Source organism: Citrus clementina, unplaced genomic scaffold (assembly GCF_000493195.1).
Source record: "Citrus clementina cultivar Clemenules unplaced genomic scaffold, Citrus_clementina_v1.0 scaffold_2, whole genome shotgun sequence".
Classification (NCBI taxonomy): domain Eukaryota; kingdom Viridiplantae; phylum Streptophyta; class Magnoliopsida; order Sapindales; family Rutaceae; genus Citrus; species Citrus x clementina.
Window position 1 is genome coordinate 7,206,679 of NW_006262688.1, and position 16,698 is coordinate 7,223,376.

General features: G+C 33.9%; 1 protein-coding gene and 1 long non-coding RNA gene across 2 annotated transcripts; one reads left to right on the forward strand and one right to left on the reverse strand.

Moving 5' to 3' along the window:
* Positions 1-1,987: 1,987 nt before the first annotated feature.
* Positions 1,988-5,683, reverse strand: LOC18053075 (RNA-binding protein Y14). The gene is made up of 4 exons (XM_006446112.2): positions 5,322-5,683; positions 4,622-4,758; positions 2,747-2,898; positions 1,988-2,413 (listed from the first exon to the last, which is right to left on the reverse strand). The coding sequence occupies exons 1-4, from the start codon at positions 5,575-5,577 to the stop codon at positions 2,368-2,370; spliced, it is 591 nt and encodes a 196-aa protein (XP_006446175.1). The 5' UTR covers positions 5,578-5,683; the 3' UTR covers positions 1,988-2,367.
* A 918-nt stretch (positions 5,684-6,601) lies between these two features.
* On the forward strand, positions 6,602-11,426 carry LOC18050492. Its single transcript, XR_002907313.1, has 4 exons — positions 6,602-6,764; positions 7,080-7,613; positions 8,431-8,606; positions 10,988-11,426. It is a non-coding gene; the product is annotated as an uncharacterized LOC18050492 (long non-coding RNA).
* The last annotated feature ends 5,272 nt before the right edge of the window (positions 11,427-16,698 follow it).

Below are 16,698 nucleotides of genomic sequence, written 5' to 3' on the forward strand. Positions count from 1 at the left end.
TAGACCAAGTTTACTGGGCAGCTTCAATACATGGGAATTTTACAGTTAAATCAGCGTATGATTTCTTGGATCAGTCGTAGGGAAATGAAAAGGACAAGTTCTGGAGTTTGGCTTGGTCATGAAAGGGCCCGCAGAGTGTGAAGATTTTCATTTGGTTGGTGCTCCACAATCGCCTAAAGACTCGAGCAGAATTAGCGTCTCACCACTTAAACATTGATCCAGCTTGTGAGAGGTGTGGATATGGAATAGAAAATACGACTCATGTCCTCTGCGACTGCCCTTTCTCTAGAGCGGTTTGGTTTCAATTGCTTCGGGGCCACAATCGTCATCAGTTCTTTGAGGCTAACCTTGCGGACTGGATGTCAACAAATTTACAGAATTCGAACAATGGTATAGGTGGTGATCTTTGGCGTGTCATCTTTGGCGTTGCTATTTGGCGGCTTTAGTTTTGGCGCAATCAATTTATCTTCACCAAAGCTTCCTGGGAAAACAATAATATTGCAATGGACATCAAAGTTAGGGCAACTGAAATTCAAAGAAGCAATTTGTGTTTGCTCACTATTGGCTTGATCCGTGTCCAGAAATGGATCCGCTGGACTACTCCTCTTTGGTCGTGGGTGAAGTTAAATACATATGGTGCCAAGAAATCTTCAGGACATGCAAGAGCTGGTGGAATAATCCGAGACTACAGAGGTATATGGCTGGCAGGGTACAATGTTAACATGGGTGTGTGCTCAGTGACTTCAGAAGAATTATGGGGTTTATTTCACGGGCTTTCCATTGCTTGGCATCATGGTTTCCGTCGGGTTCATGTGGAAGTTGATAGTAAGTGTGTTTTGCAGTTAGTCTCTAACCTGAACACTCCTGTCAACGAACACTTTACTCTCATTCAAGCCATCAAGAATCTCCTCCGTCGTGATTGGTTGATTAAAGTGGAGCATATCTACAGGGAAGCCAATGCAGCAGTAGATTTCCTTGCGTCCTACAGTTTCTCTTTTCTTTTGGGTTTACGTTGCTTTCAAGCTATCCCTTCTAAGATAATTAGCATATTAAACAATGATGTTTATGGGGGTTGCGCACTCTCGCTTGGTGTCGCTTTAGCTCTCTTAAAAGCCCTTTTATGATTAAAAAAAAAAAACTTCTTTGGTAAAGTGTTACCTATAAACTCTATTAATACAAATTCTGTTTGATAAGTTTTTTTTAACTGAGTGATTATTAATTTCAAGAAGTTTCTAACCATCTTAAGGCTCTATTTGGGATTGCTTTTAATAGACTAAAGAATAATTTTAAAAAGTTAAAAGTTGATTTTAATGTTTGGTAGATTTAAAAAAAAAAATCATTTTTTTACAAAATTACCCATCTTACAACAAGTTTTGGAGAGTAAGGAAAAAGTAGCTTCTTAAAATTTAATTTTGAAAATCAGTTTTATGATTAATATAATTTTTTTATATATCCTCACATATATTATAAAAATTTAAAAAATTTTATTCAATTAAGAAACAAAATTATTAAATTTAAAGAATTTATTATTATCATCAATTATACTGTTATAAAAAATAAAAAATAAAAAAAATTTCAATCATCAATTATTATATATGCAAATAAAAGAAATATTATATATAAATATTTATAAATATATATATAAATTTTATTCAATATTATGTCTATTTTAATCCTTTATATTCTTTCAATATTTTTAAATATAAATTTTATTAAATATTTAACTAATTCTCTCCACAACTAAATATTTTATAATATAATTAAAATTAATTTTTGTAAAGGTTATAATATTATCAAATTGCTCCTAAATATGTACAAAAATTAATTTGAACTTAGTATAGGTCCCGCCTTTCTAAAAAATAATAAAAATAGAATAAAATAAAATGCTCGTTTAATTTGAAATAAATGAAACATTGAATGTGGTGTTTTAAAATTCGAAACAAAGATTTGCCATCCAATGATAAATTTCATCCATTCTTTCTGATCGTTAACGAGAAAAATCAGTCCATCTTAAAACTGGCATTCAAGCGTAAGAGCCAACTATTACACAGTTCGCACACACCAAAAAATCTCTCCCAAAAACCCGATAACAAATCTACAGCCTCCATGTTAGAAATTATCATACTTGAAAATTAAAAAACATTCCAGGTAGCGCAACAAATCTAATAAACTGCGATTTAGAGTCAATTGAAAACATCACTTAATACAACCATATGATATAGTCATATAGAAAGGCAGATTCCGCAAACAGAGACAAGTTCATATAATGCTGCAAATCACAAGCATCGACTCCAATCCTTCAAGAAAGATGTGAATACTGAAAAAAAAAAACCCATATTTGAAATAACCATTTGTCCTCGCTCGGCATCAGTATCTTCTCCTGGGACTCCTTGAGCGATGTGTCCGTCCAGGCCTGGAATTTTAAGGTAAAAACAATGTTATTGAAAATTCAAAACTTCAGAAATATGTTAACATACTAGCACTAATCAATGGGAAGTCCCCACATAGAATTAGGATGCACTAAAATGCACTGTAATTTGTCTCTTCTAAATTAATCCAGAAACAAGCTTTTTTCATGCAATGGGGGATTACTGTGGTGCCTGTGGTCCCTCACATGGTAGAGACATGATAACAAGAGCAGCACCTCTCTATGTAGTTCACAGGACACCTCTCCTTTATGTATGATAAGCCCATATCTAATGCCAATAGATTTGCACTTTGCAGAAAATAGCAATCAGAGACAAACCTCATGTTCTTTCTTTTGAAGGGTCCAGTACTAGGCCCATTGCTGAAGGCCCAATCAACAGTCAGGGTCTGTGTAAGAAGTTCACCTCCATTCATTGCAGTTATGGCATTCTGTGCTTCCTCAAAATTCTCATATTCAATCAGCGCATACCCCTGGCAAAATATCTCGTATTAAAGTACTTAAGGAAAAAGAGAGAGAGTGGTGGTGGTGGTGGGGAGAGAAAAATCCTAAACACAAACCTTTCAAAGCAGAGATGTAATTCATGATATGTTAATAATACATATCAAATAAATAGCTGCTTTAAAAGAAAATTGTGAAATTAGACACTGATTTTTACACAGCCATAGAATAAGAAAACTGAATGTCCATACCCAAATTTGTCAGGAACTAGTTATGACAAAATCAACTGTTCTCAAGCCTACCTCAGAATCAGATATACCAAAGATTTTCTGCACCGATGTTACTTCATATTTACTCAATTCAAGCCACTAAAATAAGCAAATATTGAGCACTCCAACCAGATCCATTTACACTAGCAGCAAGCAGGCAATCTAGAAAATGCACCATACTTGTAGTTTAACTAAAGTGTCAATTCTATATACCAGCAATAACGAGCTGATCTCTTATTTATAAAATACCAAGAGAATCATTCTTCCAAACAAAATGGTAAAACCAGTCAATTTTTAAGGATTAAGATCTTCTTAAATACCATTGTGTTTTCAACAACGAAAAGATTTAGAATACCAAATTAAGGCCTTTCCTTCTAAAGAAAATCATATCGTTATAAAATCCTATGTAGCAAAACCCATCTAGCAAAAACCAGTGGAAGCCTATAACAATCAGCCATTGCATGACTGGTAAGAACACACTCTTTAAAGGTGAAACCTAACAAAGAGTACAAATGAAATTTCATGTATGGACCTTTCCAGATCCATCAGTCATCAATCAACCAGTATAAAACACTAAAAGCAACACGCAACTATTCTAGGTGTTACAAGCATCCCAGCTTGATGTTGACAAAGAATTCCAAAAAAAAAAAATTTCAATTTTATAAGGATAACAAGATGCTTTACAATTTTGGCTAGTGAAAGATAGGCTATACGCACTAAAGCTATGGAAACTTTGAAGAGCTACAATGTAAGATTATTTTAGTTTAGAAGCTTCTATACCACAAGAAGATGTGACATGTTGAATATTGGAGACAACTTTTGAAATCAGTAGAAGTTAAGCATCACCTCAAATTTTCCCCTTTTCCTCATAATTCTATTCAGAACTATAGTAGATATTTTAATCCCTATCCTCATCCAACTAAATTTCAATTTTCTCTTCATAATCCTATGGACTGATTCTAATCTTACATGCAAGAAATCATATTTTTAAAGACCCTGAAAATATAAAAATCCTCAGGTCCTCCAAGACAGTCCTAAATCAAAAGACTAATCAATAAAATTGACCTGAATAGTTGTGGCGCATAGTGGATATGTTTTTCAACAATGCTGAATGCTTTGGATGGTTTGAGTAAAACTAAGTAATTATACAACTCTCTAAGACGGTACTCCACTGCTTAAACAGATCCCAAAAATTGATTCCAACTTTTTTTGAGTCAAATTTATATATATTAAACTGATCCTTAAGCTGAGAAATGCAACAAGAGAAACTAGAATTATAGCACACATGCATAAAAGACAAAAAGAAAACATCAAATCATATATACATGTCAATTTGCAATACAGTAAACAGAAATTTTCTCCAGCAGAAACCAATAGCATAAAACAGGTCATAGATATGACTTACAAAGAGACCCAAAGCGTGAATAAGAAAATGAATGTCTACAATCACACTTACTAAAAGAGAAGAATGAGAGTAAAAGCATACCTTCACAAAACCTGTACGACGATCAAGATTCAAATGCAAGTTTCTGATCTCCCCATATTCACCAAATACATTTTGTAAATCATCTTCTTGTGCCTCTTCATGCACACCAGTAACCAAAATTATCCATCCCTCAATAGCTGCACAATTGTTTTTGCAACAATGAGGAATATGGCAGCTACTACAACAAAAGGGTAAGTAATATAGAAAGAAATATCCCCTTTAATCAATGCACGAACTCACCATCATTGGGCTTTTTCTATAAGTAAATTTTTTATATTAGAATTATTTAACACTGTCAACTACAATTAATTATATTTCCAAACAGAAGTTTAAGGGCATGTTTAAGGTTAAGGTCCAACAACCGTTGTACAATGAAATCACTATCTATCACGTTTAAGTGTGTGATTGGTTGGTTGGTAAATATTAGCTGGCAAGTTACGAAGAAGCTTACAAGCATACCCTAACCTAAAACAACTTCCGAGGTTAAAATTCGTAAGTTTCTATGCGCAGCCAAATAATTTTCACAAGCATAGACTTAAACAGAGGCTATCCCAAACACAAACCCCAAAATCTCCCTAGGATTCCACTTGTCTTGACAAATTCTTACAGTAAACAGGCCATACAATTCAATCAAAATGCTAAGTCGACAATACAACTAAAAAGATCAAATAAAAAAAACCCTAAGGGTTTCGGGACTCACATCGTTGGGGACCCGGTCCCCCATCGGTGCCAAGAGACTCAAAATGACGATCAGCGAGCCGGCTATGTCGCTCGGAGTCGGCTTCTTCACGAAAACCGCGTCCTTTGGTCTTCTTAGGTGCGCCACCAGTGATGGCGGACTTAAGCTTGGGCTGCGGGGCCCGCGGGGAAGAGGATGCATCGACGTCGGCAGTCCCGTCCTCGTCCATCAAGTCGTCGTCCTCGAAGTCGAGCGCGTCCACTTCTGCGTTCGCCATTTTTGTTGTGTTTTTTTCGAACTTTTAGGGATTTGAGATTTGCCTGCGTCTTGCGTTTTAATTTTTATTCTGAGAAGACGGGCTGCTCCTTTCTTAGCAAGGTAGCTTTTGCTTTTGGATAAATCTTATATGAGATTGGACCTAAAAGGCTTTTGTATTCGGGTAATTGGGTTTCGGGTCGAAGAAAAAGATCCGGCCCATTCTCTTTTTTAAAATATAAATATTGGGATAGACATTCAAGAAAAACTGAACTGAATCAAACCTAATTCGAAATAGAAATTGAATTAGGTTTGATTTAACGTATGGAATTCCAAGTTCTGAACAGATTCGAATTTTAAAACCAGTTCGATTTTAATTTTAGTTCGGGTTAACATCGATCCGAAATTAAAACCCAAATGAGTTAGGCTTGAAAACAAATGTATATGTCCAAAAAAATAAAATAAAATAAAAATATACGCAACTCCAACACGTTAGACAAGCTCACAAGTCACGGAAAAACAAAAAAATAAAAATAAAAATCCCTAAACCTAATTGCTAATTCCGCTCTTCTCTTCTTCCAGAATCGCACAAGTAGTGTGATAAAAAAAAATCTTACCCGAATTTTATCCCGATTAATCTAGCCTGATATATTCGAGTTTTGACTTGAATTTAAGGATCGAAATTCGAGCTCGTGTTTAAAAAGTAAAACCAAATTAAGCTTGGGTCCTAACCGACCCGATTCGATCCAACTACGTAATAATTAAAAAGATATGTGTTTTGTTTGAATTATACATAGTTTTTGTTTATGTTCAATTATTTATATGATTTTATGGTTGAGATATAAATTGGAGTAATTTTTAATGTTTAATTTTAATATATTAAGAGAGGTAAATTTAAATTATTTGAATGTTAAAAAAAATTAAAAAATTTGATCGGACTCGGACAAAGCCCGAGCTCGAGCCTGATCCGCCTGACCCGAAGGCCAAAAAATCGGGTTTTTTATAAGGCCCGGGCCTTTATTTGTGTTATCGGTACCATGCCTACGCACAAGCACGACCCCAGCCCAGCCCGGCAGCTCACTCAAACACACCCACATGCCACTGCTGCCGTCATTCAGGTGCACCGGCGTTGCAGTTTCTAGCCGATCTTGAGCCGTTCATTTCCGATCAAACTGCTGTCGCGGCTGCCTTCTTCGTCCGCCGCACAAGGTAAGGACGTTAAGGTTACTTATGTTTGCAATTCCGGTGATGAATAAGGCTATAGGTTGCTAATTGAATGTATGTTTAGGGAGTAAATATTTTTTTGATTAGTTCGGTTACGAGCTAAAATAAATGCATTTGCGTATTTGTAATTTGGATTTTGGAGATGTAAGTTCAGTACTCAGTAGCCTTATCGTACTCGTTATTATGATTATTTTTATGTTTTGTTAACTTTTAATTGTTGAAATGTTGTTAAGGATGCTTGGTACTTGATATTTGTTTTTATTCTGTATTGATCTAGGCTGTATTCTGCATTTGATGTAGGCCTGTGATCTGAGATTCTGGAATTTTAGTTGGTTGCTGGTAGGGATGGCATAATGATCCGGTGTTAAAAAATTAAGATCCGCACTGATCCGTACCGGATGTGCTTGCATCCGGAAAGCCGGATCCGTATTCTTAATTAAATTATTAATTTAATAATTTTCAATTGAAAAATATATAAACTAAAATTGGAAAAAAAAAATACACAAATCTAATTCTAGCAACCCTAAAAGCTAAAACTGGAAACACACACACTCACGACTTCATCACCACTGCTGTGGCCAAAATTGGAAACAAGCAAAATCCATTACCATCGAACGCCATCTGCCTCGCTGTCATCGAACGCCGGCTGCGTCGCCAAGCTGGGCACCTATTGCTGTCGTCGAGCGTGGCTGCGTCTTCGAGCTGGGCACGCATTTCTGTCGCCGAACTCCGGCTGCCCAGCCTTGCCTCGCTGATCGCACTTTGCTGTCACCAAACGCCGGCACCTCTTTGCATCTCTGGCTTGCTAAGCTCACCGCACCGGGCTGCATTTCTGTAATCTTTCTTGGCTTTGCAAATTATTTCAATTTCTGTAATTAGTTTTTTTTTTCTTGGGAACCATGCAAAATCAGAGAAAGAGCCACCACTTGTCAAATCTAATGCAACACATCTCCCAATTGATCCTTGTCCCAAGACGCATTTGGATCTAATATTGACGAATTTGAACAAAGATAAGTGGCTGCCGTTTGCATGCTGTTGCTTTTCCCTCTTTCATTTTCCGAATCTCAACAATGACTTACAAAACTTTGACTGATTAATTGATGAATTTGTTAACAAATAGATAGAATGAACATATGGTTTTTGGTTTAATTACTTTAATTAAATGTATTAATTTTTAATATAATGTAAAATTATAAAAGCATAATCTCATTTTTTAATTGTTAAATTTTAATTTTTGCGGATCCGGATATCCGGAATATTATCCGCATCCGGATCCGGATATAAAAATGTCAATCCGGATCCGGATGCACCTATTTCCGGATTTGGCCAACCCTAGTTGCTGGGGAAATTTTTTGAAATTGAACTGCTGTAACCTGAATTCAATCTGAACTGAAATTTAGACCCAAATTTTTAAACCGAACATTCTGTATGGTTCAGTTTGGGTTCGCATTTTAAACCCGATTGAGTTCAATTCTATAACCGATCGGATTGGAATCCAAATAACCCGAACCGAAACTCAATTTGCTCACCCCTATATAAATTGAGAAAAAACTCTAAATAGATTTTAAAAAGCATATATAACTGCTCAAAATGTCCACCTCTTTCTCTGATAAAAAAGAATTTGATGAAATTTTCAATGCTTTCTTTGCAGCAAAATGCTGAAATGGTTTCCGCTCAATTTAAATTCTTAAAAACTTCAACGTTTTGGGGTTGGTTCTTCAACGTGATCGGCTCTGCATTCTTTCTAGGATTCCTCTTTGCCGCCATCATATCCAAACTTCTTCCATTGTCCAATAATCCACTCCTATCCGCCATCCAAAACGACAGGTAACTATTGAATGTTGTTGTTTTAACCGTCTTTAATTATTATTGTCAATATTTTCAAGTAATTAAGGCTGAGCATGCTTACAAATTTTGCTAAGTATTTCGTATTTTTTGTCCATTCTAAAACCAAATTTTCAATTTTGATAAAATAGAAATTGAAATAAAAAAATAATTTCCATGAATGTTGAATGATTTAAAAACAAATTTGTTGCATTGCTCAGCTATAACTTATAGCTGAAAAAAAAAATCTAGAAAAAATTGTATGATCAAGGAATTTGAGAGTTAATGAATCATTTTATTTTTTTGGAGCTTGTGGATTTGTGAGCGATCTTGAAGGTTGAAAGAAAAATTCGTGGGTTCGTTACTAGTAATTATGGTATGAATTATCTTCTAGATGAGGTAAAATGCTAGCTAGAAAGAGACAAAACTATATTAGAAGATAGAATAATCAGGACTTTGAAGATAGCAAGGGTGACTCTAAACAGACAGCCAAGGTGAAATTCAAACTTCGAAGTGATCTTGTTTGCTGTAGGCCACTATGAAAAGTAAGAACTGTGGGCGAAGATATTTTTGTGGGATTATGCTTTAAGTTAGCAATGGGAAAGCATTTGGGTGGCTATGGGAGAAAAAGTTTCTAACAATAAGATAAATCGATAAAAATCTGTATGTCACTGTTTTCAATATTTGGCACCAATAAGGTAAGACAGTACAGATCCATAGTTCAATTTTGTGATTTATTTGGAAGAATTAAATCTTAGATGTTTTTGCAATGACTGAATGGTGGTTGCAAGTTGATTGAAGCATTGATATGAGGATGTGAGGGTGCCCTTGGATTTTGTTATGGAAGCATAAGAATCAGAGGTTTGGCTCTGATACCAAATCTAGTTTGGTATTATAGCCTAGTTCTTTTATTCATACTGCAGATTTGGTGTTAGAGCCCAAACTCTGATCTATACGCTTCTAAAAAGAAACGCCCGTTTGAATTTTTCAGTCAATTCTCACCTAATCTTGGCCAATGACAGCAACTACTCTTGAGCAACACCAGAACTAGAAGAACCTAATCTACCTCTTTTAGCCCCAGAATGCCATCTAAAATCTTTACCGTTGCCGCCAACTTGTCATCAACCAAAACATTTGTTGTAGTCCTCTCTGTCGACACTTGGACATGCACGGCTGTCGATTTATTGATTTCTGTTTTTAGCAAAAATACCCAGTCTTTGCATGAACGAAAACATTGGTGTATTAGTTAGGGGCATTTTGTCATCATTCAAAATAGCAAGGGTTAAGAAGAATTAATCAAGGAGTTATCTGCCAGCATCTGAGTATTGCAGGTTTTTTATTGTAATTGGTTAATGAAGCAAGGTATTGTTTTTAGTCCACATCCGCGATATTGCACTTACTGTTTTAGATTATTTTTGTTGTATTTTCAGTGATTCATTTTTTATCCTTGCTCCTAAAACTAAAAAGGAAAAAATGAATCTTCATAATCTTAAAGAACACACTATCAAGCCTTCCAAATAGAAGCCAATACCCATTGCAAGCCCTTGACAGAAGAGCCATGAAAACATTAATTCAAATTTAAGAATCTTGCGAGAGAGATTGTTATCCCTTAACGAATTATTGGCTTTCAGCAAGCAAGTATTTGGATGCCTCTTTTAGTGTAAGAAATGATAGTTTTCAGTGATTGGTTCACTTCGCAGATATTATAGCTGTTTCATGGGGCTGGTAAAGTATGTGATTGGATGTGCGTGCACTAGCTAAAAGTACGTTGATGGGGTTCATTCTATCACACAAAGGGATACAAGGAACTTTCAACTCTTGTCTATGTTGGGGGGGGTGTGTGTGATGGTTTTTCCGTTTGTTGAATAATTTAAAGAAGATCACAATGTAGTGAGAATGAGACTTGTGAAGGAAGAAAAATGTAAGTTTTGCTTTGTCCCAATTCAGTACCCGAAGGGCTTTTCTCTGCTTAAGATTGTGTTTGCACCTTTTTTTAAATTATATGTTTGAAGGTATTGAAAATATTTTAGTGACTTGTTATCAAACCGCTGCCTAGAAACAATAATGTATCTGATTTGTGCCCAGGCGACCTGGCCAGTGCAAGAAATGATAGTTTTCTATATAGCAAATATGCTTACTGTCTGTTGTGTTATGTGACTTTTTAGTTATCATCATATAGAGTTTGATTAACTCTTTGAGATTTGTAATGAATTTGCTTTTATGACACTAATATGTTCATCTGACTTTCAAATTTGACCATGGAATTTGAAAGACTTATTAGTAATTGGCATTAGCAATTGATGATCTTCTGATGGCTATTCTTATTTATCCTCCCTTTTCTTAGTGTCTGATTTGGTTGACCTAAGATTCTTCTTCTGTAACAGGTATTACTGCTTCTTGGTGCCCTTGACACTTCCCATCATTGTAGTTGCTGTATATTTTCATTGGCTTAGCATGAAATTGTTCAAACATGCTTGATTTATATAGCAGCAAGCATTAGATGATTTAAAATATCAGCGGTGAAGTGAGGATTAAGAGGAAAACCAGCGTCAAGTTACTTTAACTTGGTAAAATTCTTTAATATTGCAGGTTCAGTTGATTGTAAATAAGACTTGAAAAACTAGTATTTGATCATGATGTAGAAGTTTCTTGACCTTCAACATTCATTTCTACATTAAACTATTCTTGTAATTTGCATCCGAGAATGACTGGCTATTCCAGAAGTCAGATATCAGGATGAAGCTATGTTGTGTTGAGCCGACTGTTAAGAAGGTTCTTTCTGTAAATCAAAATGTAGAATTGCTTCTGGGTTTATATTGTTTAGTTTCTTAGAATTAACAATATATTGATAAGTTCTTTCCATATGTACTTGTATAAAAACAGTGATGGAGTCGTTTAAATGATTTTACCCCATAAATCAGCTCCCATTGAGAATAATTTGTGAACCATAAATTTGTTTTTCCTCTGGTTTTACCTCCATTCCTTCTAAGCTATCTGAATTTCTACACATGCAGCAACCATGGCAAGAATATAAAGGTACGCATGGTTATCATATGCTTTTTGGATTCCTTACTCCATGAAAAATCGTGCAATATCTGACGGGACTTGCTGTTAAGGTTAGAGGTCTTAAAGTTCAAATACTGCTCTGGTAGAGGTTGTGAAGGGCTTGGTTTTTAAGTTTATGTAGCATAAAAATAAGAAGCTGTGTGATTTCTAATGTAGTCATTGGATGCCTGCAGACTGCAGTAGTTACTCACGGGGGGGTGCCTTTATGTGATACATGAACGCCGAAGAAAATCCAAAGAAAGTGAATTCATTCTATTTCAACATTGATGATTCTGCACCTAGTAGTAATAGAAGTCTGCATCAAGTAAAATATAATTTATTACATTAATCTTAAAAATGCTATAATACCAATCAATACAGCAGGGGGCTCTCCTTTGTCAATTTTAATCATTAGGCTGCTGCTTTTTCTTGTGTTTCATGTTTGATGCGTTGCTTTTGTCATTTGCATCCTTTTTCTTCTCGGGAAAAAAACATGAACATGCAATTAACCAGGCAATTTATTATTTTCAAAGCAAACACTTAACATTTTACATAACTAAAAGCTTATGATCATAGCATTTGTTAGATTTGTCAAATTTATGGTCTGTTTTTCCAAATTATCAAGGCTTTGTTTAAAAGTACTTTTGACATTGTAAAAAGTGCTTTGATGGTAGATTGTTGTCTCGTCGGCGATGTTCTTTTTCTTGTCTGTCTTGCAGTATTTGTTTTCAAAATGATTTTTTCCACGGACTAAGAATATTTGATAATTTTATTTATTTATTTATTTATTTTTCCCCAAAAAGCATGACTAGATACATTTGTTCCAAACGCCATTTTGTCACAAACCAAGTAGCTAAAAGGGAGCTCTTTTTCCATATGATTTTAGGTGGTGTTTGGTTAGGAGGAGAGAATGTAGGAGAGGAAAGTAATTTAAATTCTCTTTTTATTTCTATTGTTTGGTTTGACAAAATGTATAAGAATTTAATTTTCATTAGAATTTAATATCCATCATAATATAGAATTTGAATTCCACACTAAGCAGTAAAGAATTTAAATTCCTCTCGTACTAGAAACTAAAGTTTTCAAAATTACCCTTCATCTTTTTAATTTATTTAATGTCATTAATAATTATTAGTTATAATTTTATTTTATTGATTTAATATTATAAATAGACCACCGCCGGACCTCTACCGGACTACCGCCAGACCTCTGCCGGACTACCGCCGGAAGGTCGCCGGACTACCGCCAGAAGGTTGACAGACTTCTGTTGGAAGGTCGCCGGACTTCGCTGAAACTTTGCCGGACTTCCACCTCAGGGCGCCGGACCGCCATATAATATATATATATATATATATAAATAGTTTAATATTTAAAGTAAAGGATAAATTTGTTTAAAGAAAAAAATTATAATTCATTTTCTTATCAAATTTTATATCAAATCAAACAACAAAATTTAATTTCACTGCTCTTCTCCATTCCTTTCTTCTCTCTTTCTCTCTATTCTACTATTTTCCTCTCCTCATTTTTCTTCAAATCAAATATGACCTTAGAGTCTCCTATTTTCATTCTGAAGTTGGTTCAACGGGTTAAGTCTTTTTGATTGTACAAGAAGTGTTAGAATCAAATCAGGATACAACCGTATGCAGAGGATGTGATTTAGTTTATGATTTAGGTAAATTTTATGTAATAATAAGGAAAAAAAGAAGAAGCAAAATTAATGTGTTTTGTTGGGAGCTGTATAATTTGAATTCCTTAAATTGAGTTTCACAATTAATTTTACCCTTTTTCCCCCCCTGTGCAAAACATGTTGAGATGACATTTGAGGAACAGGAATAGGCAAAGGGATGTAGTTGGTTGAGGGTTCTTGATGAACAACATTTATTATTTTAAGGGACCGACAATTTAACTCCTGGGTCAGCAGCTTGGGAAAAAGAGAGTGATTTTGAAAGAATCCTATGGGGGCCATACAGTAATTTGGTTATTCATTTCTTTTGCCATTATTGATGATATCCTATTAGTAGTGTATGCAGATGTGCTTGGCTTGATAAATTCACTTGATTGAAATCAAAAGATTTGAGTTTTGAATCTCGCTCATGTTAAAAATTTTAAAAAAATGCGGTATTAGACTTTTGGTTTATTAAATTCTTGAAAACGACTGTTATATCGATTTTGCAGTGTTTAGCTCAGCATCTTGTCATTAAGAATTTGATATGTGTTCTCTTTAAACCTTGTTTTTCTAATTAACCAGAGCATTATTGAAGAAAAAAATCCTCCCTTTCGGAAAGCAACTTCAAGTATTTATTGTAAGAAAGTGCTTTTAGAACTCTCCCAATGGCTAAAAGGTTCTTGATGGCCATGGGCACTTCATGCTTAAGTTGGTCCTCTCCTATTTTCCCACAATCTGATATTGAAGGTCACTTTCGAAAAGATTGTAAGATAAAGTCACGTAAGATATTGAAAGAGAAAAAATAATTGGCATAAGATATAGAAAGTGAGAGAGAGAGAGTGATGGCAAAATTTGTCCAAGGCAACGAAAACAAAAATATGAGAGCACTCAAGGAGATTTATTGCTTAATTAGACTTTAATGGCAGTGCAATTTGATACGCTTTTTTTTTTTAATAATTATGAATTATGGGTATTATTTATTTATGGAAGAGAACTTTTTGGGTATGGTTTACTGAACACATTTGTCAATGTTATTCAAAGATATAGAATGAATAGAAACAAAGCACGGCTGTTCAAATACCCAAAAAATCTAATGGCTCAGCAAAGAATTAATTCTTTCACAGCATTTTCTTTTTTTTGTAATTATGATACAAAATGACGAGATTTTTTTTTTTTAATTGTTTGTTAATATTAATTCTGTTGGGCCTAATTCGTTGAACATCTAAGCCCAATTGACTCATAATAGGACATTCCTTGAAGACATGGGCCCACTGGATGCCGACAACTCATACTGAGTTGTGTCACCCACAGCGTTCGTTCAAGTGGAAGGCCACTAAATTACCTATTTATCCCTGATTGATTTGAGGAGGAGAAGAACATTCAACGGCTATGCAACATTATAGCCGAGGGATCGATGGGGGTATTGTTGTAAATAAAGTTTTTGTCTGCAGATACCGAATCTAGTGTTTTAAAAATGACATGGCGCTTGTACGGGGAAGCAGGTTTTGTCAGAATGACAAGTGAGTGAACGACTGAACGTGCACTATTTGAATTAAACGAGAGGGAGCTCTCCTCACGTTCAGACTTAGTGCGTGTGACGCAATCGCTCAAATTTTTTTTGTTCTTTTTAAACTATTTTAACATTTTTATTTCTTTATAGCAAGTAATATATGTGCGTACCAAAATAATAATAATAATTATTATTATTATTGTGAATGCGTTATACTTCGTACAATAAGTCTAAATACGATATTAGATTGTAAAGTTTGTTATTCATAGTGTATTATATTTTTTTTTCTTTATTATATGAGATTATTGTTTAAAATATAATATATTATATAATTTTATAACTGATATTTACAATCACATAATAACTGAGACTAGTTGATTTAAATCCTCTATAATATTCGAGAAACTTCAACTTTCACAGCTTCACTTAAGAGATGAGAAAAAAAAATTTAAATTAAACTCCGACAATACTTATGTGGGAATTTAAACCACTTTTCTCACGAGTGTGAGAGAGTGACTCTAGCCATCGTGGTTCATAGTTCATAGGGTATTATATTCATAATTTATAAAATCAAGTTACTAATAACTAGGCAAAATTGAATTTAATCATAAATACTTTGGTTATTATTGATGTTGACAATTTGAATCTTTCGAAATGTATTTTTTATTTGTTATTTTAATAATGATATATCAAGACAAGATAGACACTAGATTTTATAAATTATACTTCAATCACAATTTGTCTGTTGATTGATGATAGATCGAGATAGGCTTGGTATTAGGTATTGGACTTCGTCTTGAATAGGCTTTTGACTTATGAATAAAATTTGCATTATTTTGTATAATGTATTAAAGAAAGAAAAATGTATATAAATAATTGTGGCAATTATTATTATTATTATTATTATTATTATTTTGATAGGAGCAGTAATTATTAAACAGATAATCATTTGGTGAGTGAAAGGTATTAGTATTTCCCCTTTCAAGTGAATAAAATAGACGTGAATCTTTTTTTTTACAGTCGCACTAGGCGTCGTTTTTGTCTATTTGTGTGAGGACAAAACCCAAGAACAATAAATAAATTTTGAGAGACCAAAAAACCAAGCAGGAGAGAGAAAAATTACTCTCCCAAGGCTGCTGCTGCAGGTTTTGCACTGCCACCAAATTGAAGTTGTGGTTCTAAGTTTTGGTATTGTTCAATTTCACAAAGGGCCATAAAATTTTATTGAAAGCAAATTCATGTAGCTAATGTTACATTTTGTAACACTCAAGTCTTTCAATTTGCTGTTAAAAAAAATATTTGAATGAAAATGAGAAAGTGAAACCTTATGATCAATCAATGTATAAGTAATATTTTGGACCAACTGAATTACATACAGAAAATAGTTTATTCATCTCAAAAATTAAAAAAAAAACCATATGAATATATAAAAATTTGAACTGAATTTAAGAGATGTAGATTTTATTTAGTATTGAGATATCGTAACTTTTAAAATATAATTACTATTAAAAAATATTTTAAAGTAAAAATTAATAATTTATAGTAAATAAATTTTTTGAATAATAATTTTAACAAATATATTATAGGTTATCTTTTTTATCATACAAGTAGTGGAATAAATCAATTTATAAAAGTGTTTATTAAATATTTTATTTGTTTAACTTATAAGTTAAAATATATTCAACTTTAATACAAAATAAGGTCGGAAATAACTTGACTTAAACGTTTAAATAAGAACTTCTGTTATTTATATTGATTTTACTAAAATCTAGGGGACTCTATGAAGTTTTACTCTAAGAAAGTATCCAACTGCAAAGTGCTGCAGCTACTTCGAAGCACTTGTTCTGCTCACTTATTCAATTCTTGCTTTTCTT

Bases quoted from the DNA above. Each gene is read 5' to 3' on its own strand.
- LOC18053075 (XM_006446112.2), bottom strand. From the start codon at position 5,577: ATGGCGAACGCAGAAGTGGACGCGCTCGACTTCGAGGACGACGACTTG. The intron at 2,899-4,621 runs GTATGCTTTTAC...ATATTTTGCCAG, and splicing joins GTCGTACAGGTTTTGTGAAG to GGGTATGCGCTGATTGAATA. The intron at 2,414-2,746 runs GTTTGTCTCTGA...TTAAAATTCCAG, and splicing joins TTCAAAAGAAAGAACATGAG to GCCTGGACGGACACATCGCT.